Source organism: Talaromyces proteolyticus, assembly GCF_021365285.1.
Source record: "Talaromyces proteolyticus strain PMI_201 chromosome Unknown BGW36scaffold_12, whole genome shotgun sequence".
NCBI classification, from domain to species: Eukaryota; Fungi; Ascomycota; class Eurotiomycetes; order Eurotiales; family Trichocomaceae; genus Talaromyces; species Talaromyces proteolyticus.
The window spans coordinates 1,014,166-1,039,008 of record NW_025764288.1 but is presented as its reverse complement, the minus strand read 5'-3'; the positions used below and the strand labels follow the sequence as shown (position 1 = coordinate 1,039,008).

The 24,843-nt window shown below is 43.8% G+C and overlaps 11 protein-coding genes across 11 annotated transcripts; 3 read left to right on the top strand and 8 right to left on the bottom strand.

Annotated features, from left to right (window-relative positions):
* Positions 1–388: 388 nt before the first annotated feature.
* Positions 389–1,150, bottom strand: BGW36DRAFT_388390 (uncharacterized protein). The gene has a single exon (XM_046217220.1). The coding sequence runs from the start codon at positions 1,085–1,087 to the stop codon at positions 455–457; it is 633 nt and encodes a 210-aa protein (XP_046067566.1). The 5' UTR covers positions 1,088–1,150; the 3' UTR covers positions 389–454.
* Positions 1,151–3,498: 2,348 nt separating this feature from the next.
* Positions 3,499–4,748, bottom strand: BGW36DRAFT_465213 (uncharacterized protein; the record flags this gene model as incomplete). Its single annotated transcript, XM_046222286.1, has 9 exons — positions 4,660–4,748; positions 4,374–4,598; positions 4,300–4,319; positions 4,191–4,247; positions 4,055–4,131; positions 3,934–3,997; positions 3,788–3,870; positions 3,574–3,736; positions 3,499–3,522 (listed from the first exon to the last, which is right to left on the bottom strand). Exons 1-9 carry the CDS (start codon positions 4,691–4,693, stop codon positions 3,499–3,501), a joined length of 747 nt encoding a protein of 248 aa, XP_046067565.1. The 5' UTR covers positions 4,694–4,748.
* A 494-nt stretch (positions 4,749–5,242) lies between these two features.
* On the bottom strand, positions 5,243–6,064 carry BGW36DRAFT_432021 (Alpha/Beta hydrolase protein; the record flags this gene model as incomplete). The annotated part of the gene is made up of 1 exon (XM_046221069.1): positions 5,243–6,064. The coding sequence occupies one exon, from the start codon at positions 6,062–6,064 to the stop codon at positions 5,243–5,245; it is 822 nt and encodes a 273-aa protein (XP_046067564.1).
* Positions 6,065–6,648: 584 nt separating this feature from the next.
* BGW36DRAFT_363802 (uncharacterized protein) lies at positions 6,649–8,312 on the top strand (the record flags this gene model as incomplete). The annotated part of the gene is made up of 8 exons (XM_046214496.1): positions 6,649–6,768; positions 6,835–6,976; positions 7,045–7,366; positions 7,499–7,556; positions 7,615–7,694; positions 7,825–7,971; positions 8,046–8,085; positions 8,145–8,312. The coding sequence occupies 8 exons, from the start codon at positions 6,649–6,651 to the stop codon at positions 8,310–8,312; spliced, it is 1,077 nt and encodes a 358-aa protein (XP_046067563.1).
* A 324-nt stretch (positions 8,313–8,636) lies between these two features.
* Positions 8,637–11,503, bottom strand: BGW36DRAFT_349478 (uncharacterized protein; the record flags this gene model as incomplete). Its single annotated transcript, XM_046213292.1, has 9 exons — positions 8,637–9,152; positions 9,202–9,241; positions 9,290–9,468; positions 9,527–9,573; positions 9,627–9,747; positions 9,803–9,967; positions 10,025–10,078; positions 10,175–11,383; positions 11,438–11,503. 9 exons carry the CDS (start codon positions 11,501–11,503, stop codon positions 8,757–8,759), a joined length of 2,277 nt encoding a protein of 758 aa, XP_046067562.1. The 3' UTR covers positions 8,637–8,756.
* Positions 11,504–11,940: 437 nt separating this feature from the next.
* BGW36DRAFT_400742 (FAD dependent oxidoreductase-domain-containing protein) lies at positions 11,941–13,818 on the bottom strand (the record flags this gene model as incomplete). The annotated part of the gene is made up of 6 exons (XM_046218665.1): positions 11,941–12,137; positions 12,196–12,577; positions 12,628–13,194; positions 13,245–13,334; positions 13,389–13,642; positions 13,701–13,818. The coding sequence occupies 6 exons, from the start codon at positions 13,816–13,818 to the stop codon at positions 11,941–11,943; spliced, it is 1,608 nt and encodes a 535-aa protein (XP_046067561.1).
* Positions 13,819–14,206: 388 nt separating this feature from the next.
* BGW36DRAFT_400741 (major facilitator superfamily domain-containing protein) lies at positions 14,207–16,338 on the top strand (the record flags this gene model as incomplete). Its single annotated transcript, XM_046218664.1, has 12 exons — positions 14,207–14,313; positions 14,414–14,533; positions 14,586–14,663; positions 14,719–14,830; positions 14,865–15,105; positions 15,157–15,218; positions 15,262–15,263; positions 15,409–15,523; positions 15,578–15,652; positions 15,707–15,922; positions 15,985–16,063; positions 16,091–16,338. 12 exons carry the CDS (start codon positions 14,207–14,209, stop codon positions 16,336–16,338), a joined length of 1,455 nt encoding a protein of 484 aa, XP_046067560.1.
* An 815-nt stretch (positions 16,339–17,153) lies between these two features.
* BGW36DRAFT_53363 (uncharacterized protein) lies at positions 17,154–18,200 on the bottom strand. The gene is made up of 4 exons (XM_046222399.1): positions 18,075–18,200; positions 17,948–17,989; positions 17,403–17,819; positions 17,154–17,303 (listed from the first exon to the last, which is right to left on the bottom strand). Exons 1-4 carry the CDS (start codon positions 18,126–18,128, stop codon positions 17,193–17,195), a joined length of 624 nt encoding a protein of 207 aa, XP_046067559.1. The 5' UTR covers positions 18,129–18,200; the 3' UTR covers positions 17,154–17,192.
* A 1,517-nt stretch (positions 18,201–19,717) lies between these two features.
* Positions 19,718–21,452, top strand: BGW36DRAFT_304751 (putative cytochrome P450 alkane hydroxylase; the record flags this gene model as incomplete). Its single annotated transcript, XM_046212000.1, has 4 exons — positions 19,718–20,164; positions 20,230–20,896; positions 20,954–21,220; positions 21,280–21,452. The coding sequence occupies 4 exons, from the start codon at positions 19,718–19,720 to the stop codon at positions 21,450–21,452; spliced, it is 1,554 nt and encodes a 517-aa protein (XP_046067558.1).
* Positions 21,453–21,591: 139 nt separating this feature from the next.
* Positions 21,592–22,366, bottom strand: BGW36DRAFT_388381 (HotDog domain-containing protein). Its single transcript, XM_046217219.1, has one exon. The coding sequence runs from the start codon at positions 22,285–22,287 to the stop codon at positions 21,676–21,678; it is 612 nt and encodes a 203-aa protein (XP_046067557.1). The 5' UTR covers positions 22,288–22,366; the 3' UTR covers positions 21,592–21,675.
* A 353-nt stretch (positions 22,367–22,719) lies between these two features.
* Positions 22,720–24,770, bottom strand: BGW36DRAFT_305092 (amino acid permease/ SLC12A domain-containing protein; the record flags this gene model as incomplete). The annotated part of the gene is made up of 8 exons (XM_046212037.1): positions 22,720–22,910; positions 22,963–23,040; positions 23,094–23,174; positions 23,247–23,677; positions 23,738–24,087; positions 24,139–24,293; positions 24,340–24,553; positions 24,627–24,770. 8 exons carry the CDS (start codon positions 24,768–24,770, stop codon positions 22,720–22,722), a joined length of 1,644 nt encoding a protein of 547 aa, XP_046067556.1.
* Positions 24,771–24,843: the final 73 nt, after the last annotated feature.

The following is a 24,843-nucleotide window of genomic DNA, read 5'->3' as shown; positions in this document are numbered from 1 at the left end:
CATTTTGACTTAGGGTCACCAATGAAGGTATTCGTGACCTATCGGGGGCAGATTCATGGAATTAACGTCGATATGGAAAGGTTTAATGCACAAAGATAGAATTTCCTTCTCTCCGCTTGGAGGGTTTGACTGGGACCGGCCGAGGCAGCAATTGGGCTCTATATAGGCGTATTTATGATCACTAGTTACATGCAATTAGCGTACGCCAGACAGACTATCAAGCTCACTCACACACTGCAGCCCGATAATGAAATTATCATGGCCAAGTGCCAGATCCAGATAACGGGGCAATTTCTTTTCCTCAAGAACAGCAAGGTCGGGAAAAAAATTTTACAAAGAACGTTTGCATACGGCTGTAAAATGCTTCAATGTTCTGGTCACATTTTCCGTATCACATACGTGCATGACTTGACATTTCTAGGTGGATGACAATTAATATATCCATTTACAAGCCTCATCCAAAAGGACACTCCCCACGCAAGGACCGTGCAATGTACACCACCTGGTTCTCCTTCCACGGCCCTTTGGCCAATACCCGGTAAGCATCCAATTCATTTAGAGCGTCAAGGATATATCGCTTCATGTTCAAATCATCATCAACTGCTGTTTCAAATGTAAGAATCAATGCCCCTTGCATAACTGGCAGTCCCAAAGGCTTATGGCATAGACTATGATCGATAAGCATCCAGATTCGGTGGCACTGATTGACGATTCCTGCTTGCAACTGGACTGTTTCCCCGGTTTCGCATGACATTATCTGCAGTGATAACAGGATTCGACAAACTATGATACTAAACATGGCGTAGTGACAGATAGCTAATGCTGCCATAGTGTCCTTTACTTCGAACATTAGAGGAAGTGGATCGTTTGGTCGATAAGATGGCGCGCTCCTGAGCAAGTCTTGGTCATCAATGACATGCTCCCAGTCGTCATTAATATATTTCAGTTCATCGAGGACGGCATATGCTTTTTTAGATACTGATAAATGGTTGAATACTACATCGCCACCGCCCTCTCGAAGCATTGAGTATTCGCGGACAAGGGTCGGCCAGCGTGTCATGAGTCGTAACAAGCGGAAGTAGATCATTTTTAGATCAAATGCATAGCTACGTCTGTCGAGCACATTTCCGGGTTGCCGCTTAGACAAACAATAGAAAGATGGCAGTCCATTGTAAGCTGAAGCTCCATCTCATTTTCAATATCTGGAGGGCCTCTATTCTGCAGTAAAGCCGCCAAACCAGCAGCATGCACGGCTATCGCTCTATTCGGCAGGTTCCCAAATGCCGCCTGCAACATTCCCTTTTTTAGCATTGTCGCACAACAGGTAAAGGGGAGGGAGGGAGGGAGGGGAAGAGCAACCTCGAGTCGATGCATGAAGACTGTTGCATATACGGTACTCAGCGAACGCCATTCCTCTGGGTCATTGAGTGCCATTTGGAGACGGTGCAGACGCGCGAGCATACAATTGTCGATCTATGCGACAGGACGGATCGCTGCCGTGCAAAAGGCGCTCGTGCGAGGAAAGCAGACAGGCGACCACACTATCAAGGACCTGACCACGACCCAGTAGCTGGGGTATTTGCCACATAAATTCGCCGAGCACTCGTAACGAAAAAGCTGGCTTCGCAATACACAGCGTATCAATTAAACCGCATGACCATCGTTCTGATGGGCTTAGCGAAATCACTCCGTTCAGTTGACATTCATATCCGCTGCTCAAGACGATGTCATCCTGCTCCCCTTGAGTCTTTTGTTTGGGCATCTGAGAGAAAGGAGGGTTTGCCTGGCGCTGGAATTTCACCCCACCGTCGAAAATCTTAAGAGCAGATCGCGGCGGACAGACTCGGTTGCCACGTTGACATTGACCACAACCGGCCAAGCTTGATCACACTGTCTTGCAGTTAACACCAGCTAGAGATTATTTGATTCACAATTCTATCTCTCGTTAGAATATTATTAGTCCTACCTTGATTTTCCGAATCCAGCAAGTTTCGCATCGGTTGCTTGGCAAGGCACCAACCGTGATATGTCTATGCGCGAGCTAATGCAAGAAAAATCACACAGGGGCTTTTCTTTCTTGTTCGGAGAGAAAAAGAGTATAAACGTAACATATTAGGTGAAGGACATCATCAGTAGGCAGTTCGCATATTTAGACAAAAACGGATCATCACACACTAACATTCCCTGCGTAACAGTACAATGTCCGACAGAGCGGCTAAGAAATCTTACAGCTGAGCGAAATACCGCTAATCCTCATCATGCATGCTATTTTGCGAACGTGCTACGTTCGCGGCTTACAGCTGAACAGGGGGCGCGCAACACTCGGCTTCGACGGGTGTATGCTAAAATCTCGCTGTTCTTGGACTTTTTGTTCTTTGCACAAAGCAGAGGCAACAGCAGAAGACACATGATTTGGGATGAATGCTTGTTGCCAAGGAAAATTGAGGTGATAATATGATTCCGAGTTGTTTATTTTTTTTTTAATGGTGCGAACAAAGAGATCGTGTTGTAAGAAGAAAGGAACTAAATGCTGCATTTACTTATGTTAATTACCCTTTATAAGCTATCAGAAGATTAATTATCATTCCACTAGCTAGATATTAAGACAGCAGTCCAGCATCTCGGCGCTAAACCTAAAGTATGCCAATTTGCGAAAGTGGCCCAGGACTGTTTCACTGTGTCAACTAGTACACACCATCAATTGATCAATTGATCTTTCTCACATTATATATCTTACGTAATATGACATTATATCTCTTCTCTTCCTATGTCTAAAATTTTATAAGTCGCATGGGCTATTAGCTAGCGTCTGCTTAGCGCCTTTTCTCCTCATAAAGGCTTACTTTGACTTAGATCAATTGATCATTGAGTATTTATCTTTCTTATAAGAGTCATACTAAATATATTCGTAGATATTTCAACTTGATAAACTCTCTTGTAGCCCTTTATTAAACATTCTATCCAGGAGTAAATAAAGTCAGCTATTAACGTAATGTAGTAATCTGATTGAAACGATTTTGTTAGAATCTAAATGTCATGGGAAACTAGCAACGAAACAACTAGGTGGCCAAGATACGGACTTCTACTCAAAGTGCTAAAGCTACTGCGCAAGATCTCCAGTTTCCTTCCGGCGCCGTACGTGTACAGTATCGTTGGTACGTGGACAGCAAACTTCAAGCTACTAGAATGTGGGGATGAACATTAGGGAATTGGCTTTTCTTCTTTATCAGGCAATGTAGATCTCAAGATGCTCGACCGGAATTAGAAGATAATGTTCACTTTTTGTCTTTCAAAACATTCCCGAGCCATGCGGTCGCTTATAGCAGACTTCTTGTAGGTGAGTGCTTTGCTAGGCATTCTTCCTTTTTTGTCTTATATAAGAAATAATTATATTCTTTACAAGCAAATTTCGAGCAATTCTTGTTCTTCAGCAGAATACCTCTAATTTTCCCAGCATTAATTAAGCCCGAACTTAGAAATATACTGCAGTTCCAGTTTTTAGACGCCACGGCCTCCATCGACCTAGTTGACCCCTCAGTTAATATATTCCTGAACAATCGAACTCAAATATACCTCAAGTAAAGTCCCAGTGATAAAAGAACTTTGATCAGAAGCTAAATACCAAACGGCATTTGAAACATCCGCCGGCTCTGTGACCCTTCCCATGGGTATCACACTGAGTAGTTTCTTCATTTTCTGGGCAGTCTCATCATCGCCTCCAATGCTTCGCAAAAGCCTAATCGGTGTCAATAATGAGTCCCTGCCAAAAAAACTGCGTGGAACGTACATGGTGGTATTTCCGACCGTAGGGGCAATACAATTGAAGCGAATAATAGGAGCATACTCTAATGCCATAGTCCTAGTAGCGGTCTTTTAACGCATGTGTGAACTTTGGAAGATAATTATCAGAGGAGGAATAGGGCATATACTCACTGTCACTGCAGCTTTAGAAGCATTGTAAAATGCAAAACCAGATCGAGGTCGCGTGTATCCAGTGCTACAGCCAGACTCAGCCCAATAAGTAACATGAGTAGGATGTGTAATTTCTTTTTACCTAGAGATGTTGACAAACACACCTGATCCACATTCCAGCATGTACGGAGCAATAACTTGTACACTCAAAAAAATTGGCTGTTGTAAAGATAGTGATTTAATATATTTTCATGCGGTATTTCACAACTCCATCTCACCTTAACATTGATATTGAAAACCTTATCGTAGAGTGAAATGTCTAGAGTATGAACAGGCTGGACAATAATCAGGGAAGGCGTCTGATCATATAATTAATGCAGAACATACAGAAGGATCATAACAGATGGCTAGTGGCTATTAGTTTGTGATTTCCTTTCACTAGGGGACATCAATGCTCTCACCAGCATTATTAACAACAGTATCGAGACGGCCAAATTCTTGTTGAGCTAGCTCTAATGTTTGCTCCCATGTCTTGCGAAGCGTAACGTCCCCATGAATGAATCTAACATTTTGGTCTTTGCTAGCCTGGGTGTCACCCTTTTCTTTGTTAACGTCAATCACAAGAACATTGCATCCCTCAGATGAGAAACGATCAACAATCGCAGAACCAAATCCATCAGCACCACCTTATGATTGTACTTTCAAGTAAGTAAACAGATTAGACGCTGTGGTTTAGATTCCACTGACCAGTGACAATCACAACCGGTTTCTTGGATGACATTTTGAGAGAAACAAAAGCAACCCAGAGACAGAAGTGTTAAAATTGATCAAAATTGAACATAGTTCCATGTTGGAGAGACTAATCATAACCACTATTATTATACGGACTAGATATAAATTAAATGTGAGTTGGATTTGAGCCGAATGATCCGGCGGCTTAATTTTCTTGCCGGACCTTCTATGGGCTGAGCTGTTGTTCGGCGGTAGGAACCACCGGTTGATGTGCCGAGTTTGTTTCCATATTGGGTGAGCATCCTAAAACCCGGGTCATTTTTATGAAGAAGCTTGGATGTTCAGGCCACGTTACTTGAATGTCTTGAACTATTCCGAGCTGGGATATTTATATTTATCCTTTTTTTCTTTTCAGTTTGATTGACTTGGATTTGGATATAACTTTTCATTGATATCATCGTAGCAAAGGAGGTCTTGTCATTCAGTACTGCTGGTACATGGGCTTATATGGACCAAGGGTGATATATATACAAATGTAATATGAATAAATAATAGATATAACTTTCTTTCTCTTTTAATACTGGAAAAGTGAGATTGTCTATGAGAGGTTTTGTAGCAGATTATTATCCACTAAAAATTTGTTCACAAGTTTATTCAAGGCTTCTGGATTTTCAATTTGGAGAAAATGCCCCGCTTCCCGCCACACTGCAAGGTGAAGTTGTGGGAGATGATGTAACCACATTTTGTCGATATTCGAGTACCTCTCGGAGACCACATGGACTGCAGGAATATTAAATACGTCATCATATCCAAGAGCATGGGGTACCGCATCCGTAGCTACAACAGAAACACGGACGTGCTTTGGTGTTGTCATCATTACCTTAGTCACAGTATTCCTGACAGAGTTGTCCATATCATCATTGTCACGAAACAGTGCGCTGATTATAGAAAAGAATTTTTCATCATCCCATAATTTGGCCTTAAGCTCTTCGCGCTCTTTTAGAGTCAAGTAAGCTTGTGGATACTTCCAGAATGAGTCGACATAGAATATTCCCGAGACTGTATGAGGGAATAGGCGCAATACCATTGTGGCTATAGGACCGCCCATGCTGTGCCCTATTAGGACTGCTTGTGTGATGCGCTCATGTTGTAGTATTTCGTTTATTGCACGAGCGAACATCTCATTATTATAATCCACATTTAGGGGGGCTTCACTCGCCCCGTGGCCGGGAAGATCGACTAGGATTGACCGATACTTGTTGTAAATAGGTTCTTGCTCACTCCACAGCTCACGATTACAGCTCCATCCGTGTATAAAAACAAGGGTATGGTAACCAACCCCATAGCTGTCATATATGATTTTCATACCGTCGAACGATATAGATCGGGTATCCTTGGTGAGCGATATGTGTGCAGACATTTGGGACTTGATGCTGAGTATATGCCGTGAATTGCTCGATATGATATATAATTTGCTTCTAATAGAACCGGATTGATCGTTGTTCGTTGTATTCGACAGGTTGTTTTAACATCAAGTGGTGTAAGTATATCTAATGGAAGTAGAGGTTGGTAAGAAGAGGGAGAGGGAGAATATAAATTCTTGAGAAAAGGGGGCAAAGAATAAACCAAGCTAGAAATGTACTAACTACTCTAGCTATTTATACAATAATACGAAGGTATAGCAAAGATCGAAGGGAAGCACGAGAGAAAATTGGAAATTCTTACTAATTGTCGATACCTCCTCAATGTTGATCGAATATTTGGATACCCGATCGGATTTGTAAAATCCCGATATGTATAATGCTGAACTTCCTAGGCCGATCAAATGGTTTAGCGCTATCAATGCCAACTTACCCCGTGGGGCTTTGTAAAGACAATGGGGATCAGCGAAAGGGGTTACGTAATTCTAGGGTGGTTATCCGGACTCTAAATAAACAGACCGGTGCGAATGTCCATTGCCAGAGCTGTCTCGGCAAAACAAGTGTAGCGAATCTGATGTATATAATGACGTATTATCTAATGACCACATTAAGTGATCAGTGGAAATTAAAATATCGAGAGAAAGACTTCGTTCCCAGTGCAGTGATCATGGTTGAGCTCCCTGTCATTGCCCCGTTGGCCGAGGTAATATCCCGCATCTCTACACCAACATCCTTTGGCATTTCATGTTAATGATTATGGCGCCACTAGCCTATAACACTCAAGCTCTCGGGAAAGGTGATCAAAAATCGCCTGTATCGTACGCCTTTAAGTGAATATGCTTCGGCTTATGATGAAAATGACCTGGAAAACTCTGGAAAGCCGCTTCCAAGATATACTGAATTATACCAGGGTGAGCTCCAAATTCATTGTTCCATAATTAGATAGAAGGAGAGGTACTGATAATCCACCTATTCATAGAACTAGCCGACGGTGGCGCTGGTCTGATCTGTTTCGGCAACATTCCCATCCATCGGGACAACTTAGAAAACTATAACAACGCAGTCCTCGATATCAACAACCCATGGAACCCCGTTGAAGCGTTCGCACCTGCCATAAAGGCTGCCAAATCTCGAGGCGCAATATGTCTTCCTCAATTACAATTTCCCGGTCGACAAACCCCTGAATTTCTGAACAAAAACCCAAAATCAGCTTCGGCGGAGCAGTTACATCCTTGCTTCAATAAAACCTATGGTAAACCAACACCTCTCACAAGGGATGAAATCCGTGATCTAATCCGGCGGTATGTATGGGCCGCTTCTGTGTTGGTAGAGGCTGGAGCCGATGGAATTATGGCATGTACTTCCTTTCTCCATACTATCTGCTCTATTCTATTTGAAGTTCTTCACTAATGAATGTGAAAGTTGCACGCTAGTCATGGGTACATCATGAGCCAGTTCTTGTCTCCTAAAACAAATAAGAGAATGGACGAGGTGAGATAAACAATTATGTCAACCACTGCCTTCATTACTCTTGATTAATTCATACTAGTACGGAGGGTGCCTAGAAAATCGCGCGAGGTTTCTCCTGGATATTGTCAACGCCATAAAATCTGAGTTGCCCTCTGATCGGTTCGTCATAAGCGCCAAATTAAATTGCCATGATTGTGAACACTCCCTTTGTTTCTTCTGCTTTTTGGCAATGCTTATTACCTTCTTATCACACCCTCTAACATTTCACAGTCATAGAAGGAGGTCAAAGCTTTGCCGAACAATGTGTCGTCATCAAATGGCTCGAAGATGCCGGTGTAGACTTTTTCGACATCTCTGGTGGTACTTATGAATCCCCAGCATGGAGAGGAAATATGGTACAGCTAGCAGAGAGATCCTCACAAAAGCAACGTGGAAGGTTTGTTGCCCTGCCACCTCTTCATTTTCTATTAAATTTGAAAGTTTCAATACCGTGTTGACGTTTCAATATAGCTATTTCGTTGAGTGGGCTCAGGAGATGAAGAAAGTACTGGTGAGTATCATCCTCGCATTCGAACAAAGCCAAATTCCTAATGATGGTCATATTAACAGTCACGTGCTATTATTGGTACGTCAGGCGGATGGCGCGACAGCTATCGCATGGCCGAGGCCGTTGGCAAATGCAATATAGATATGTGCGGTTTAGGGAGGCCATTGCGAGAGGACCCAGATTTTGTCAACAAAATATTGCGCGGCGAGGAAAGATTGAGCCGGCTGTAGTTGTAAATAACACCTTTGAAGAAAGTGTCAATGGAAATAAAGCAAAGTCCTCTTTTTCTAATCATTGTACATGGTGAGAAGCAGTACATTGCATCTCACTCTCACGTTTGTAACGGTACATAGACGGGAGGAATAGAGATCATGTTATGCTTGCATTTCCCTATGCATTAAAACACAAAGATATAAATAAAACTAGGAAGAGAGTCATATAGGATTCTATAGCTACCATGGATGAGGCAACATGCTACACCGTCTTTTGAAGTTTCGGTATATCTAGTACCGGACCCATTGTTTAGGCGCGACAACTTCGCAGAGAGAACAGGAGGGGATCCATTTATCTACCGTAACATTTGTACTGGTTTCACTTTAATTTATCTGACTGGATTTGGCTCAGTTCAATACTATCACGCCGTTTACAGTGGATTATCCAGTATATTCAATAGTCTACTGACCAAACCTTTGACCAAAGAACTCTTGCAAGAAGTCGCCAAAGTTTTCTTGGAAAATGTCATCTTCGCCTGTAAGATACGTTGCGGGAAGCGTTGAGTCAAGGTCATCGTAATTATGGGAAAGGCCCAGTGATGGTATCTGGTCGCAAGCATCCGGACTTATTCTGGACTGTTCACCCTCTATCGTCTGTGCTACTTGCTTAGGCGCCGCACACAAAGCCGACAATTTGGTTTGTAAAATCATCTTTAAATGTTGTCCTAGTAATGCTGCCAGCCCATATCGTGGCGGAGGCGTACTTCCAGCTTGTTCAAGCTGTAAGGCCACCCGGGATAATAGTGCGATTAGTTGGGCATCTGAGCCTGGCTTATCACCGTATATAATAGGGAAAAACTGCGCTCAATTAGAGTTTAGAAACATCCGTTGTGGCACTATTACACACATTGAGTGACAGTATTGCTGCATAGCACATCATAGCCCATCTATAAAATGGATTAGTAATTGCATGCTATTGAAGATGACTAGCTCACATTGGAGTCATCATAAGATACAACGGCTCGCCGATATTTTGGAGGTCTTGAACCACCGTCTCGCAGAAGTCCACTGCAAATTTAAAGGAGTTTTGTACGATACTTTTGATTTTCAATTCCTTTCCAGATATTTTGCTCAGAAGAAAGGAAAGTGCCCAAAGTCTGACATGCATATAAATCTGGAAAACAAAAAGATTGTTAGTATATAACAACCGAATCGGGAAGAAAGCGATTTACGTAGCGCAGTTGAATATCAGAAATCAATTCAAACTGTGTGGCTGGCTCTATAGAGGATTAGTAACGCATTTCATACCCAAAGACTTCGATAGAAGGTCACCTTTTTGCATCATCCAACATTGATGCCAGAATGCCAATGAATCCTCCACATTCCGTGCTATCCAATGCGGATCAGGATTATCAATATCGGTCTGGCGCCTGAGATCAGAACGTAGTGTGGCCTATGGGTAACATAATTAGCCTGATGCCTGTTAGGTTGGTATGATGGACATGTACAGCTCGCTGCCAAAGTGCTATCAATGCGCAGGTATATCTGTCAGTGCTCGTGGCTAGTGGATGTCGCCACCAAGTTTCAATATTGCGAACAATGTCATTTTCCGGAAACACATCCGTTCGGTTGCACACGGCACTATTAGCTTTCTCCCAAGCTAGAATTCTGAGCTTATCAGGGATTTAGCTCTGATCTAGCATCATCAAAGTAAAGGCTGCAAAGCATACCCAAGTTCGTTCGCGATTGCGCGATAACAGGTCATAATCTATCAGACTTGGTGGCTGCAAAGCGTTAGCCGATAGATATCCTACATCATACTATACTTAAGATGGTATAAAGTTACTGGCAAGGATGAAGGATAACACTCATGAACTTACATCAATCCCACGTCTCATTCGCCTACAAGGTTCGTCGAGATAAAGAGTGGAAGCTAATCCAAAAGCATACGCTGCATAAAGCCCTGAATGCTCTTCTCCGTAGGATGGGGCCGGGGTGGCTGTGTGTAAGTAGATATAATAACCCTGAACAATCTCTGTCGACTTGAAGCCCTGAATATAAATGTGTTGGCAGAGCTTTTCTCCATGCACACGCAGTCGTTTGGCAAGCGCAGAATGTTCTGAGTCAAATTGAACAGTGATGGCTAAAACCCAGGTGAACAGAAGAGCTGAACGGGACCGAACAAATTCAAAAGTATGCAATTTTGAATCGAGAATACAGCATATCGGATCGATTTTTTCAAAGTAGCTGCGGACAAGGTTATCCAAAGTCGTGAACAGATATTTGGGAGACACAAACATAGAAAAGAGGTTCCTAGCTTCCTGGATTGTCACAAGCCCTTGTTCAATAGGGTCAAAATCAGGCCCTGTATCAGGGAAATGGTTGATATCTCGAAATTTAAAATACTCTAGCGCGGTTCTTCGTTGATCGGAAGTGGTAAAGAGCGTATCTAATCCTTCTTCCAGAACTTGAGGGTCCAGTTGTAAACCCAGAGGAACACAGCTTGATATATTGAGTAGATAGCGACTCCTGTTCAGAATATTCCCTGGTGAAGGCTGCGTGTCATAAATTCGACTGGATTCTCGATGTGATACCATTGATGCTAGAGCCTCCCGAGAGGCATCGGCTATAAGCCAGAGAGGATTGGTAGTGCTATTTCGCCGCATATGGCGATCACCTGCCTCGTCCTGATTATTCTGTGTGTCATTGCTATTCAAAAGCGGCTGCTCAACTATTATTGGAGTATGACCAGTCCAATGGGATGTATTGTAGGGATTTTCAACTACGAGTGAGGTTTGAGGGGATGAGGTGTTTTTAGAGTCAGCATGAAGTTGGGTTGTGACCGTTTCATCGTTCAATATCCCTGAAACACTGCCGATGATTCTTGAATTTTCAGTGGGCGTTGTTTCCTCCGCCTTTTGTAACGCAAGCTGAAGGTTCCGTAGGGCCTTGTTTACCCCTTGATAGCGTCCAGCAGAACCTCGCTTTCGTCCAAGTTTTTGTGCAGGTGGGATGAAACAAGAGCGGCCGTTATGAAGACATCGATCACAAGGGCCAGTACCTCCTGACTGCGTCCGTGCACACCGCATCTGCGAGGCCTATAGTGAGTAAAAGGTGCGAATATCAAGAACGAGTCTGCGGACCTTGAGTTTCTTGCATGTAGCGCAGGCAGCGACGGCTGATTGCTTAGCCGGGTCTACCGTAGACATACTGGTACTACTATGTTTGATTAGGACCAGTAGGAACAGCGGTGCGATGGGGCAATTACTTAGTTGTTTTGTGTAGTTTAAAATAGTAATGAAGGTTGTGTTCTTGCTGAAAAACGGCAAACATTAGAAATCCAAGTTAGAGTGAGAAGAACGTAAAACCTTGGGGGTGGAGTAACTCGTTTAATGGGGAGCTATAAATTCCGGCTATATCGGAAACTCAAAAGCTGCGGAGACGGGGTACATAAACCTGCGGAGAAATGACAAGGCGGTAGAAAACACTGCCGCCCCACTGGCTTGGTGACCAATGAGCAACATTTACAAATGACGAAGCACTTAATTGAAGAATTCTTGAGCCTCATAAAATTACTCAAGGATAGTATCAAGCTATGCTGACCTCCCATCTAACAACCTTCACCCAAATTTGCATCTAACACATTTTATTTGAGACCCTCATCAGGAAATGATGGCACTCCCACCTTAGACGCATCCAATATTGCACCTCTCGATAGTAACTCCTTCTTCATAGTGTCATATGGAACGTCTTGAACCGGTATACCTTGCTTGATTGCGATGTCCGCTGCAATTGCACAGGCCTGACCGAGCTCATAAAATTGATGTTCAATACGGACGGAACCTGATTAGACTTCACATCAGCGGTGGCGTGATATAACTATACAGCTCCTAGCCCTTACCGTAACCTAGATGCGACGATGACGGACAAGTTGGGGTCAAGACATTCATCGCCTCGACTCGCTTGGGGACCAAAGACCGATACGAGATTCCGAACGGTTTCCACTTGTTGTTCTTATCTTTGAAAATGAATCCCTCATTTTGTACTCTTCCGTCGCGTACCACACGGCGGGCGTCATGAGTATCCGGCGGCCAGTAGGCAACAGCTACTGGGTCGTGGACTAGCGGCTCACCTCCGTCACGTGCTGCTGTGTGATGGGTAATGACATAGTCAGAAACCATCCTACGGCCATCACGAATGTATAACATGCGCGGGAAGTGATTGTTGTCGGGAAATTCGTCGAGAGGGTAGCCAAAACGTTGCCATTCCTTACGGAATGGAAGCTGACAGAGTAAGTAGCTGGCTGATCTATAGGTGCAGAATAACAGCTTACGGGTAGTGATTCATCGCTCGTGTAAAAGTAAAGCAAGCCCTTCGTGAAGAGAGCAGCTCTTTCAAGTATTTCCATGCGCTTTTCTGCTGATCCATCCGCCCATCCATCGTTCATGCCTATTAAATCAAGATGTAGTGGCGCTTCACACCCGACAATATCAGTTTTGCTACCAGGAATTCGGACTATCGGGGTGTAAAGTCTCCCTCCAGCCAGTGCATGTCTTCTATACAATTCATAATGACTTGCGTCATATCCTTCAGGCTTATATATTGGGAGTTGATTGTCTAGGTTGTCCGTCAACGGGAGTCGAAAAGAAAACGCCATGAGATGATCATCACCCATTCCGGGTGTACCAAACGGCTCGCTAGAAATTCCGTAGAGAAGGCCACTAGACGGATCTCCTGGCGTTCGATACGGGTCAATGGAGACTTCGATCTGTCCGTAAATAGTTTCGTCCCGCACTCCTGCTAACATTTCACCGTAGACAGAACTAGCCTCCCTACCAAAAGTAGTTGAAACCCCTGCACTAGCTAGGAAGTCACCTTCGTAAGTGGCATCGATAAAGATCTAAACACGATATGAGAAATAGATTACTCGAAGTATTATTTTGTACCGACCTTTGCCGAAACATGAAGTCCGTTTGACAAGTGTACTTTGGTAACTATACCGCCACTCTTATCGACAGCCTTAGCGGGTGAAATTGATGCCTGCCATGATCAAAGCTCAATTCCAGTCATTGTGACAACCTTGAACATTCTTACCTTAATGATTTGAATATTAGGAAACTCTCCCAGCCAGTTTTTGACCACACTCTCTGCAACTCTAGGCTCGAAGCGCCAGACAGAGGGGTCTTTGATGCCCTCCTTAAGGACTGTCTCCAATTTCTGTGATCGTCCATACGCAGCACTGATACGGTGGTGAAATTCTAGGCCAATACCACCAACACTGGGGCTGTTCTGAAATTCAACCTGTCCATCAATGTCTGTAGCGCCTAGACCTTCGATTTGAACACCGCCTGTCCTCACCAGTAGTAAGCTTGGCAAAACTTCAAAGATATTCCAACAGTAACTTACCAATGTGTTCACTTGGCGATATCATAAGGACCCTTAGACCAAGTCTGGCACCTTCTACAGCAGTTCCGACAGCTCCAGAAGTACCTCCATAAACAAGAACGTCACAATCGATCTCCATCGTAAGTGTAAGGTCTTCCGAAATACGTCAATCAACAGGCTGGCCGGCTAAGTATCAAATCATCCAACTGTCTTTAGAAATAAGATTAGCGTGTGTTTAAGTTACGAAATAATAAATGAGAAATCATGGCAAGAAAGCCGTATTTCAAAGTTTAAACTCCGTAATATGGTTATATCTTGCCGGGCATACTCGTAAAGGGAACCGGAACCCGGCACATTTTAAACTGACCGGTCAATCCACTGGTTTCCCCAAACTTTCTCCGCACGCCGTGCACCAAGCAAGAAACCGGGGGTTGCCACCCACTGACTATAAATCTATCTCTGTCAAGAATAATATGTGAGAGTAAATATTTTCTTGCATATTTGGCCCGATTTGCGCGACTCTGACAATGGGATACAAATCTGTTTTCGTCGGCCGACAAGCATGGGCATCCGCCACTCCTAGACTCTTGTTTATCTGCATCGTTTATTCAATGGGCAGTATATTTTTTGGTATGTCCAAATTAATTTCTGTTATAATCCAGTCACTAACTCCAAGCAGGATAGTTAGTATTAAAAGTTATTATTCCTAACCATTCTTCTCATCCATTGCCCAGTGACGGAACTTCCTTCGCGGGCGTCCAAGCCTTTCAGCCTTATGCAAAACAATTTGGCCACTATGACGAGACTCTCCATTATTATATCCTTTCACCTATAACAGCCTCCTTGGTAAATAGGTATGATTCCTTGTTCCGAGAAGATATAGCCCAGCTAAAAGCACATCCATAGTTTACCACAAATTGGCAAATTAACTGGAACAATAGCTGTTGGCCCTATCATCGTGCGGTTGGGGCATAAACATGCAATGTTCATTACTTGTATTGTTCAAATTCTTGGGGTGATATGTAAGAACGCCTGCAAGAGGTCTTTCCGCAATACTCATACAAAGTGAAGTACAATGCACCAGTAAACATGTGGTTCAATTTACAGTCGGGCGTATAATTATCTATGCCGCCGTTGGGTTTGTTGAAAATGTGAGTCATCTGAACTTTCTTTGTTGATATCAAGTTAACAACTTCACCTCTTGGTATACAGATTGTTCCAACCTATCAGGCCGAAATAAGCCCTGCGCCACTCCGGGCCTTTTTTGTGGGTGCAATTGATCTCTTTCTCCTCATTGGCGCTTTGATTGCAGCACTGGCAAACAATTCCCTCTCAAAATATAATGATCAATCCGGATGGATCATTGCAACCGCCATTCAGGCCTTACCACCCGTTCTCATTTTGCTCGGGTTACCTTTCACTCCAGGTAGGAAGATTCTATCTGATCTGCTTGCCACCGTACCTAACTAGCCATCAGATTCGCCTCGATGGCTCGTTTCCAAAGGTCGAATCCTAGACGCTATCGAAGTCTTGAATCAGGTACGTACGACAGAAGACATTGCAAATGATGCACCTCGACTAGAAGTATCTGCAATTGTCGAGGATGGCGCCACGACAATGCGCAAAGCTTCTTGGCAAGAACTGTTTGATAAAAGAAACATACGACGGACAATGTATGTCAGGTTTAAGTTTGTTAATTTTTAATTCTTGTCTGTTGACAATTTTCTAGGATTGCTGGGGTAATCCTAATCCTTCATATGGCAACGGGACAATCGTTTAGCAGCGCCTATGGGCCTACATTTTATAAGACGGTTGGATTAAGTTCCAATGCATTTTTATATACTGTGAACAATTTATCATACAAAGATCTATATCAAATCCTTGCTGACAACGATCAGGTTCTTGGTAGTGTTGTGCCCATTGTCACATGTCTAGCTGGGATGTTATGTCTAGATGCTTTTGGCCGCCGAAAAGTAGGCTGTCTATTCCCTAATTAATTTCCAACTGCTGACAGCGTCATCTTTGAGACTCTCATAGTTGGTATGACTCTTATGTCAATTTTTTTGTGGCTCATTGGAGGGCTAGGCTCGTCAAAAGATCGTTCGAATCAATATACAAACGGAATGATTGCTTCATTTATCCTATTCCCTGCCGCATACCACGGCTCACTTGCTCCTGCAGCCTTTACAACCGCTGCCGAAGTTGGAAGCGCGTCATTGAGAGAAAAGACTATGGCATTTGGAGTAAGCATTTTCTGGGTTGCAATTCTGGTGTGAAGGATCAAATCAACTAACGGTAAATTTAGACTGCTCTAAATGTCATTATAGGTTTTGCAGTTGTTTTTACCATACCATATCTTCTTTCGCCATCATACGCAGGCCTGGGTTCCAAGACTGCGTATATATTCGCAGGAATAACGACAGTGGGAACGATTTGGGTTATTCTGTGTCTACCTGAGCTAAAAGGTCGCAATCTAGAAGAAATCGATCAGATGTTTGACGCTAAGGTCCCGGCATGGAGGTTTTCCAAATTTGAAACCACCGGTCCCTCTCATGATTCTGGTATTGCGGGCAAGGGTCGGCTTAAAACGGCAGAAGTCGGTATTTCAGTCCCAACGGATGCACATGTTGAAGATGTTGAGTTGCCTCAGGTGGCATAATACCTCATACATGTTCGACTGTTACCAATCTGGAAACGTATCCTGCCATAACATGTTTCCAAATTTGACAATGTTTCCCAGAGTGGAACATGTCGACGGGATGTCAAGTGGCAATTACAGTTTCCAAAGTGTTAGTAATTTTGAATCGGTTCTGAAACGTTACCATTTTATAAAGTGTTATCAAAGTATCACTATTATTGAAGTTATTTACATAAACACAATGCCACCGCCCCCCTCCCTCTCCCCCCCTCCTTACCTCGTCTGCCTGAGGGTGTTCCTAAGCATATCCTAGGCGGTTAGCAACGCGTCGAGTATGGTAGTGAGTAGAAAAGCACCTAATATATGAGTGCGCTTTCGAGAGTAAATTCGAAGCTAGCTATATGTATATATAAGGGGTCATAGGAGGGAGTCTAAGTAGGGGGCCTGCGCGCGCTTGGGGATAGACAAGGGAAATATTGAGTAAGGAACACACTTAGTCAACATCTAGGCAGCACTCTGCCTGATCCGGAGAACTAATCTACTTTACTTTAGGGTCAATAATCAAAGACATTGCATCTAAATAGTCCGTAAAATCGAAAACAAATGATTTTGATTTTTAGTTTCTCGAAGATCGAAGACATCACCGTTGAAGTTTTTACAATTTAGGACTACGTTTATAGTAAGATACGAATACCGATACTCTCCTTGAACTTACTTTGTAAGTCGAAAGCGTTTAGTATTTCTATTCGACGATGATTATATGTGAGGTCTAGTTGTAATAGCCAACCTTCATCCATCTTGTACTAGTGAGACGGATATGATGGCATGTTACTATATGAATCTACATGCTTGGCACTTGTCAAAGAATGGTTGACTTATGGAATGAACTTATAAACAACCCTTGCCATTTTATACGACGAACCCTTGGAGGCAAGAACCCGACGCGTTAAGCAGCGCTGTCCACAGATGTTTTCAAAGCCCCACACCTGAATGATTTGAATAGTGAATTAGTGCATTTCTTCTTAAAATAATGGCTTAATATTTGGGACGAATGTAGTCACGAAGTATGAGAAAACCGTGCTCACCTGCTCTGCTACCGATCCAGTTTTCTTCACAATATAATCCTGGATAAAAAGTCCCGAGAGATCGTCATCTTCGTCTTCTCCAGGGGCATAAACCATCTCTTTCAAATACTCTCCATTTGGACCAGGAGTCTCCAATGCGATATCTGGTCGAATATTGCCTTCCGAGTCGCGGACGCCATTGACAAACCGACATCGAATAGTAACATCCCCAAAGATAAAATCGCTGTGCTCGCGTTCCATCCAGTCCATAATTCGTGTCTCCGAGGTTCCAACGTTAGAACCTCCAACAGCAGTTTGGTTTGCAATCAATTGGATAAATGGTTTGGATGTCTCTGGGTCTACCTCGGTAGACTGGATAAATTCCATGTTTACGGTTGACATGCCGATACCTTTGCGTACTAGCCAGCCAACGCCTTGCTGCGATGTAGGTGTTTATGTTAGTAAAATACTATCATTTAGAGAAGCAGAGTTTGAAATCGTCGTGCGCCGCCAATTTTTATCAAGTTAAATGTATCATTAGTTTAGAGATGAGAGAAAGAATTTACCAATTTTAATACAGGATCCGTATCATCTGAGAGGTTTTTATCCTAGCGAACTATCAGTATCGATTTAAATTTCATTTATAGATGTGTAGGCACCCGCGCACAAGAGGACCAAATCATTAGAACTTACCATTATCCAATTTCCCTTCAAATTGCGGACGTTGATTTGTGAGGGAGCAGCCATATTTGTTTGGTGTAGTATGAGCTATACACGTTAAAAATATTTGTGAAAAAAACTAAAACGACATAGATTCCCACCAAGTCGATTTATGAATTTCAGAAATTACAATCGTTTGCCATCTTCCGGAGTTTTAAGTGCTCCATTTTCTAGTCATCCAATTTTCAGGCAAACTACCGGGATGCACCAGTCCCATGGTGAAACCACAGGCATAGATTACGATAAGCTGCGATAACCGATGTATTAACAGAGTTGCCTAACTAAGATACCCGCTGGCGCGTCCGAAGAGAGAAATATTCTGGTGCCGGGAGGCAACAGACCTCGGCAGAGTGTCGAGCAGCAGCCTACGCCAGTAGGGGGTGTGTAGGCTTGGTGAGAAATAGGGAGGAAAACGTATGATTTCAGCCTTGTACGGGGTTTGCGCCTGGATTTACGAGAAGAAACCGCTAGAATGAACGTGATGTAGAAGGAATGCTTTTTTCTTTTTATTTACTCCCTCGTCTTAATATGGTTACTCAATATTCTGCTATAATTCTGTCAATTTCAGTGATAATTTCAACCCGGGCTGAGCATGCCGCACGATTTGAAACCCTCCCTCGGCATTAAATCACTATTATTTTCTAGAGCTCACCGAAAGGAAAGAAGAAGGCGCCCAAGATCGGTGAAATGTGTTCAGAGGTCGTATGGTCAAGAATAAAACATATAGACCAGAAAGACTGTACTCAGTGGCAACGGCAATTTGACAGAAATCTTGCCTACGATCTGATAGAGGACATATTCGTGGACAACGTCCACGGTCAGTCGGCATGACAAACTTGCCTTGACAAACTTCCCCCAACAAAATTTCTTGCGCGTTTGATGCTCCACTCTCATTTGATGCACGTAAGATCTGCGTTATAGCGACATGACGCATATGTCATCCCGGTCTGGGCTAATTAACTTGACGCTAATACCATTCTCTTCCCGGATTCCAGCTAGCATCGAACGATTCCTCTTCTACACTTAATTACTGCCCCCAAGAAGTATTAATAATAGATGATTGGCAATGCCACAATGGCATTCTCGGGGCTCGGATCTCAGCCTCGGCTGGAGTATGTTTAGAGTCTCGGATGTCGGGCGTCGTTCTGGGACGGAAATATTCTCAGCACTCTTTTACATGTGAATCCGGCCATTTTCCACCGAGGTCGATGACATCGCCACGGGTACTACGGAGCCTGCACAACGTGGCCTGCACGAACAGACAGGATTGAATCTAGGACAGGGTATCCTTGCTCGCAACTGCCGTACGGGGTGTATATTATTAATTATTAATGGTGTAGATGTGGTTTAATTTCGGCTACCGAAGTGCTGGGACCGTCATGATGTGATTACAACATTCAGACTTCCCCAGCTCGACCCATTTAGCGTGGGTGCTGAAACTGCGGGCACGGCTGTGATTTGATGTCCCGGTTCGGCCTTTTGGTAGACGGTAGCCACACTGGATGATATAAGATGTCATGACCGTTCTTTTTAGAGTGCATGTAGTTCCTGGAGACAAAAAGTTTACTTTACTTACTACGTTGAGATCTCATCGTCTGTAGGACATCTCGCCCACTATGCTGTCTGCGATTCTAGGCGCAGCCATTGTGCTGTACGTGGCATACTTTGCCTTAACTTCGATTCAAGCCAAGTACAAGCACCATCGACAGGCCCAAGCTTGGGAGTGCCAAGATCCTCGTCGCGTTCAAGCTCCTTACTTTGGCGTGGCAGGCTTGGTGCGTTCGATTAAAGCCTATCGTGAGAAGAGATTACTCACCTATATTGGTTCCATTCATGATGAATACGGGAATACCTTCAGACAGTCCTCGCCAATCCACGCTATCACATCTACTATTGAACCTGAAAATGTCAAGACAATCCTTGCGACAAAGTTCAACGACTTTGGACTTGGGACACGCCACCGACAATTCTACCCTTTATTAGGTGATGGTATATTCACACTCGACGGTCCAGGATGGTCCCACGCTAGAGCGTTATTGCGTCCTCAGTTTGCTCGTGAACAAGTAAGTTAATAGATTAAGTTGCGCAGGAATAGAGTAAAGCGTTCCGAGGCTGATATGGATTTTAGGTGGCTGATATCGCACTTCTCAACGACCATGTGACCAGCCTAATTGATCTCATCCCCAAAGACCGATCTGGCTTTGATATCCAACGCTTATTCTTTTTGCTGACAATTGATTCTGCGACTCATTTTCTTTTCGGAGAGTCCGTTGGTGCCTTAGAGTCCGGGACATCCAAAGGAAGTATTCTGAATACTTCTGCTGTTGGAGGCGCCGCCGGGTTCGCAGAAGAGTTCAACAAAAGTCAAGACTACCTTGCCATCAGATCCATCGCTCAGAACTTGTACTGGGTGATTAACCCTAAAGAGTTTCAAGAAGCAAACCGAAAAGTTCACGAAGTTGTGGATTACTACGTGAACCTTGCCTTGCAAGCAAGAGCAAGCCCGTCGAAGGAGCTCTCAGGCGACCGCTACATCTTCCTCAATGCTCTTGCTGCTGAAACACAAGACCCTAAAATTTTGAGAGATAGTATGCTCAATATTCTCCTGGCCGGGCGTGACACGACTGCCAGCCTTCTTAGCTCCACATTTTACTATTTGGCTCGTCACCCGGCAACCTGGAACAAACTTCGCCAGGAGATTGTCAAAGTGTTCGGCGATAGCCGTCAGCCCTTGGCGGAAATCACCCAAGCAAAACTCAGAGACATCACCTATCTGCGCCACGTGCTCAATGAAGGTGAGCATTATTTTATAATCAGTCATTTGCATTTACCATGTATACTGACATTTTTAGTCCTGCGCTTACTGCCACCGGTACCCATGAACTTCCGCGTCGCGAACAAGGACACTAGTCTTCCGGTTGGAGGCGGGCGTGACGGCACTGCTCCGGTTTACGTGAAAAAGGGAGACATAGTTGCATACAGTGTGTATAACATGCACCGCCGAACAGACTTCTGGGGAGAGGACTCACATCTCTTCCGTCCGGAGCGATGGGAAGAAAATGCAAAGCATGGATGGGACTACCTTCCTTTCAATGGAGGGCCACGTATCTGCTTAGGCCGTAAGTACACGTGCAAAATTTCTAATTTTGAATTGTATATACTGATTTTGCAATGATAGAACAATATGCGTTGACGGAAGCTAGTTATACTATTGTGAGGCTGATGCAGCACTTCGATACTTTGAAGAACGCGGATCCAGATACACGCAAGGAACCAGTGTTACTGTCTAACCTCACTCTCTCGCATGACCAGGGTGTGCTTGTAAATTTATTTTCGTCGCACGATGCGTGAGTTGCATCTTTTCAAGAATCTAGTATAGCATGAACAACGCTAGCTGCTAGAGGGGTTAACCTACGACGCTCATGAGATAGTAATGGTTATCTTTTGGTATTTTTTGTAGATATTTTTAATATTACTCAATGTTTAGACACTAATACGACATGCTGTAGAACTATCGGCGGACATTAGGCTTTCACTCTCTATCGAAATTAATAAAAGAATCACCTTACTTTTCTCACATTTTCGCCTTTAACCTTACAAATAGACAATCCCCCGTCGCCAGCACTGTTCCCTTCTCGTCACAAATATCTGCCCTAATTTTCCACTTCCTCGAATCCTTCACCTCTAAGAGTTTCGTACGCACAACAACAGTACCGGGCGTTGGCACTGGCTGCTTGAACGTGGTATTCAAATATGCAGTCACAGGAGCCGAATACAAATTATCCTCATTTCGCATAGACGCATCATCAAGCTCCCCTCTAACCGTGAGCAAAAGACCCGTACATTCATCAAGCATAGTTGAAATCATCCCTCCGTGCAACGTGCCCGGATACCCGTTTAGATCCGAGCCGAGGGTAAAGAATGCGCGGGTTTCTTGGACATGGGTAGTACTAGTGGGGGGAGTAGAAGAAGTGGGAGAAGATACGGGAGATGACTCTGGAATGCGATATTGCAATAAACATGCAGAAATAGTCGAGGGTGTGTTTAGGGTCCGCGCATAGAAGGAATCTTCGGTTGTGGATTTGGGATGTCGCGATGTAAATGTGATGTTGACGAATGATGGGTCGCGGAGTAAGGCTGACACCCAGGGGATGGACTGGAAATGGGACACGTCTTTGTCTGCCATTTCGTCACGGGATCATAGAATTGAATTGGATGACTTTTATTTATTCAGCTGGTCATTCTTTTTGCGAAGTGTTTCGCGGAGCACAGATTAAGATTTAATTGTCGTTCGCTGCCAACGGCCGCGGCTATACGCACTGCCCCACACAACACAGGTATACAGCTTCCGATTGGCTGAATTTCTCAGTTAGTAAATGTTTGTTGCTGTTCTTTTCGTGTTTATATACTTCACTGACACTTTTATTCGCAGATACTATAAATTAGTCTTTTATAACATAAGTGATGCCAGGATCGTGAACCCATAATGCGGGTGTGGTTTAATCTAGGGACCATGTTATGGTAGTAGTTTTATGCTGTGTTCTGTAAATATACATCAATTGATACCTCAAAAAATGGTTTAGTTTGGGTGATATACTATTATCCATCATTGTTACTCCTAAAACCACTTTATCGCTCGAACGAGCAATCTGCCAGGCAATCTACTCTCTACCAAGTCACTCTGCCCAAACACTACAGACTGGTATTGCTGCTTCTCCTCTCTACTAGATACGAGCTCCGTTTCAAAATCAATCGCAGATAATGGGATAATCTTCGACTTGAGAAAAACCTTGAAAAAGATATAGAGACCTAGATCAGTCAGCTTGTGGACTATACTAATGTACGAAAAGAAGAAACAAACCAGCGAAGATGAATATGTTAAGATACGACGTGAGGAACCCTGCAGCTGTAAAATTGTCTTTCACGAAGACATCAAATCCTGATAAATTCAGTAAAATGTAAAAGTACGGTAGGAGGATTTAGAATAATTACCTGAAAAGAATACGACCAGGAAAACAGCAAACAGGGTTATCCACGCCGTATACGGCTGCAGCGGACTGCGATATGGCAATTCTATAATCTCGTCAGCAACCAATCTTTCCAGCCTTGCAAAGTATCAATGGCCGTAATTTGGGAATCTACTACCATTACGCGAAATGTGCTGTGTTTTCAAACCTGAATAAAACCTCAGATATGTAATCTCAATGACAATCCAACCTATCAATCCAGCGACAGTGGTGATATTAACAAACCACCCGAAAACGATGGATGTATTATTTGCCACGTTAAGATACACTAGCGGTAGAAAGAGGCATGTTAAACCCACTGCGTAGTGTGGTGTACCGAACCGATTACAGCTTTGGAAAAGCTTTGGGGCGTGACCATCGCGACTCAGGCCGTATAGTGTTCGAGAGGCAATGAAGATGCAGGCCGATCCGCTGCTAACAGCTGAGGTACAAACGACGGCATTGATGATGGACGGTACGGCGGATACACCTGCACGTTGAAAGGCAATGGTGAATGGAGATTGTTGCGCGGTGCCGGTTGAGATACTCAGCGCTTTGTCGTTGAATGGTCTGGTAATTTGACTGTTTTAGCTACACCAGTACACGATGGGTGAAAAGTAATAAACCAACACTATAAGTCCGACGATAAAAATGTTTAGGACATAGAAGAAGAAAACGCGGAAGAAAGTTTTCCTTGTCGCCGCCGGAATGACTTTTCTTGGATTTTGGGTTTCCGATCCAGATATAGCCACGACTTGAATGTTTCCATAACTGAAGGCTGCAGAAAGAAGTACCTTCCAGACTGCAAGGAACCGTCCGGTTGCGCCAGTATCAATGTACTCATTGAATGAACCGGGCTCATTCCAATATCGAAAGCCGAGGCGATCATGGTTAGGAGCACCGCCAAGATCTATCACCAGACCGCCGATTATAAGACCGATTATCAACATAATCTTCAGTGAGGCAAAGATGACTTCCGACTACATGAATTAGTGAAAGTCGTAAAAGGCGACTAGGTGGACGAAATGTACCTCTCCATACAGTCGGACTCCACAGAAGTTGATAATCACAATGAACACCAGAAAAACGGTAATCCATACAGCAACGTTGACGGAAATATTCCAGAACTGAATGACCGTTGCAGCGGCACTAATTTCTGCTGCGACATTGATTGTCATCGTATACCCTGGTCAATCAGCAGCCATCTTAAGGACCTTGAAGGAACGCCATACAAAAATTCCAACCAGTCGCTGCACCGAGCGCTGGCTCGACATATTTTGTCGCATGACGAACGAAACCCCCAGTCGATGGCATAAATGAGGTAATCTCGCCGGTTGTATAAGATACACCGGCAGTGACAAAGCCCATCAGTGTATAGGCAATAAACGCCCCAGCTGGTCCTGCGACGGCGAGGACTTGGCCAGAGTTTAAAAAAAGACCGGTACCCTGTATTTCCAATCAGTCATTTATACACCCAACAATAATTGTATAGAGGTTCTCAAAAGTGAGTTGGAATTACAATCATTCCCGCAATGGCAATCATATTGATATGGCGCGAACGTAAATCGCGCTTGATCTCTTCCATATTTCCTACTGAGCTGAGATCATCGATGCCAGGCTCGATGTCGCGATCCGTCTTGAGAGGGCCCTTTTGGGACGCCATGTTTCCTCCAATGCAAAAAAGTGAAGTAGTCGATTATTTGGAGACGGTTGGTAGATCGCAGATCATGGTGGAA

Coding starts and splice junctions, on each gene's coding strand:
- BGW36DRAFT_388381 (XM_046217219.1), bottom strand. CDS start 22,287: ATGGCAGACAAAGACGTGTCCCATTTCCAGTCCATCCCCTGGGTGTCA.
- BGW36DRAFT_53363 (XM_046222399.1), bottom strand. CDS start 18,128: ATGGCTGCTCCCTCACAAATCAACGTCCGCAATTTGAAGGGAAATTGG. Junction 17,990..18,074: donor TGAAGGGAAATTGGATAATG/GTAAGTTCTAAT, acceptor ATAGTTCGCTAG/GATAAAAACCTCTCAGATGA. Junction 17,304..17,402: donor CTGGATCGGTAGCAGAGCAG/GTGAGCACGGTT, acceptor CAAATCATTCAG/GTGTGGGGCTTTGAAAACAT.
- BGW36DRAFT_388390 (XM_046217220.1), bottom strand. CDS start 1,087: ATGATCTACTTCCGCTTGTTACGACTCATGACACGCTGGCCGACCCTT.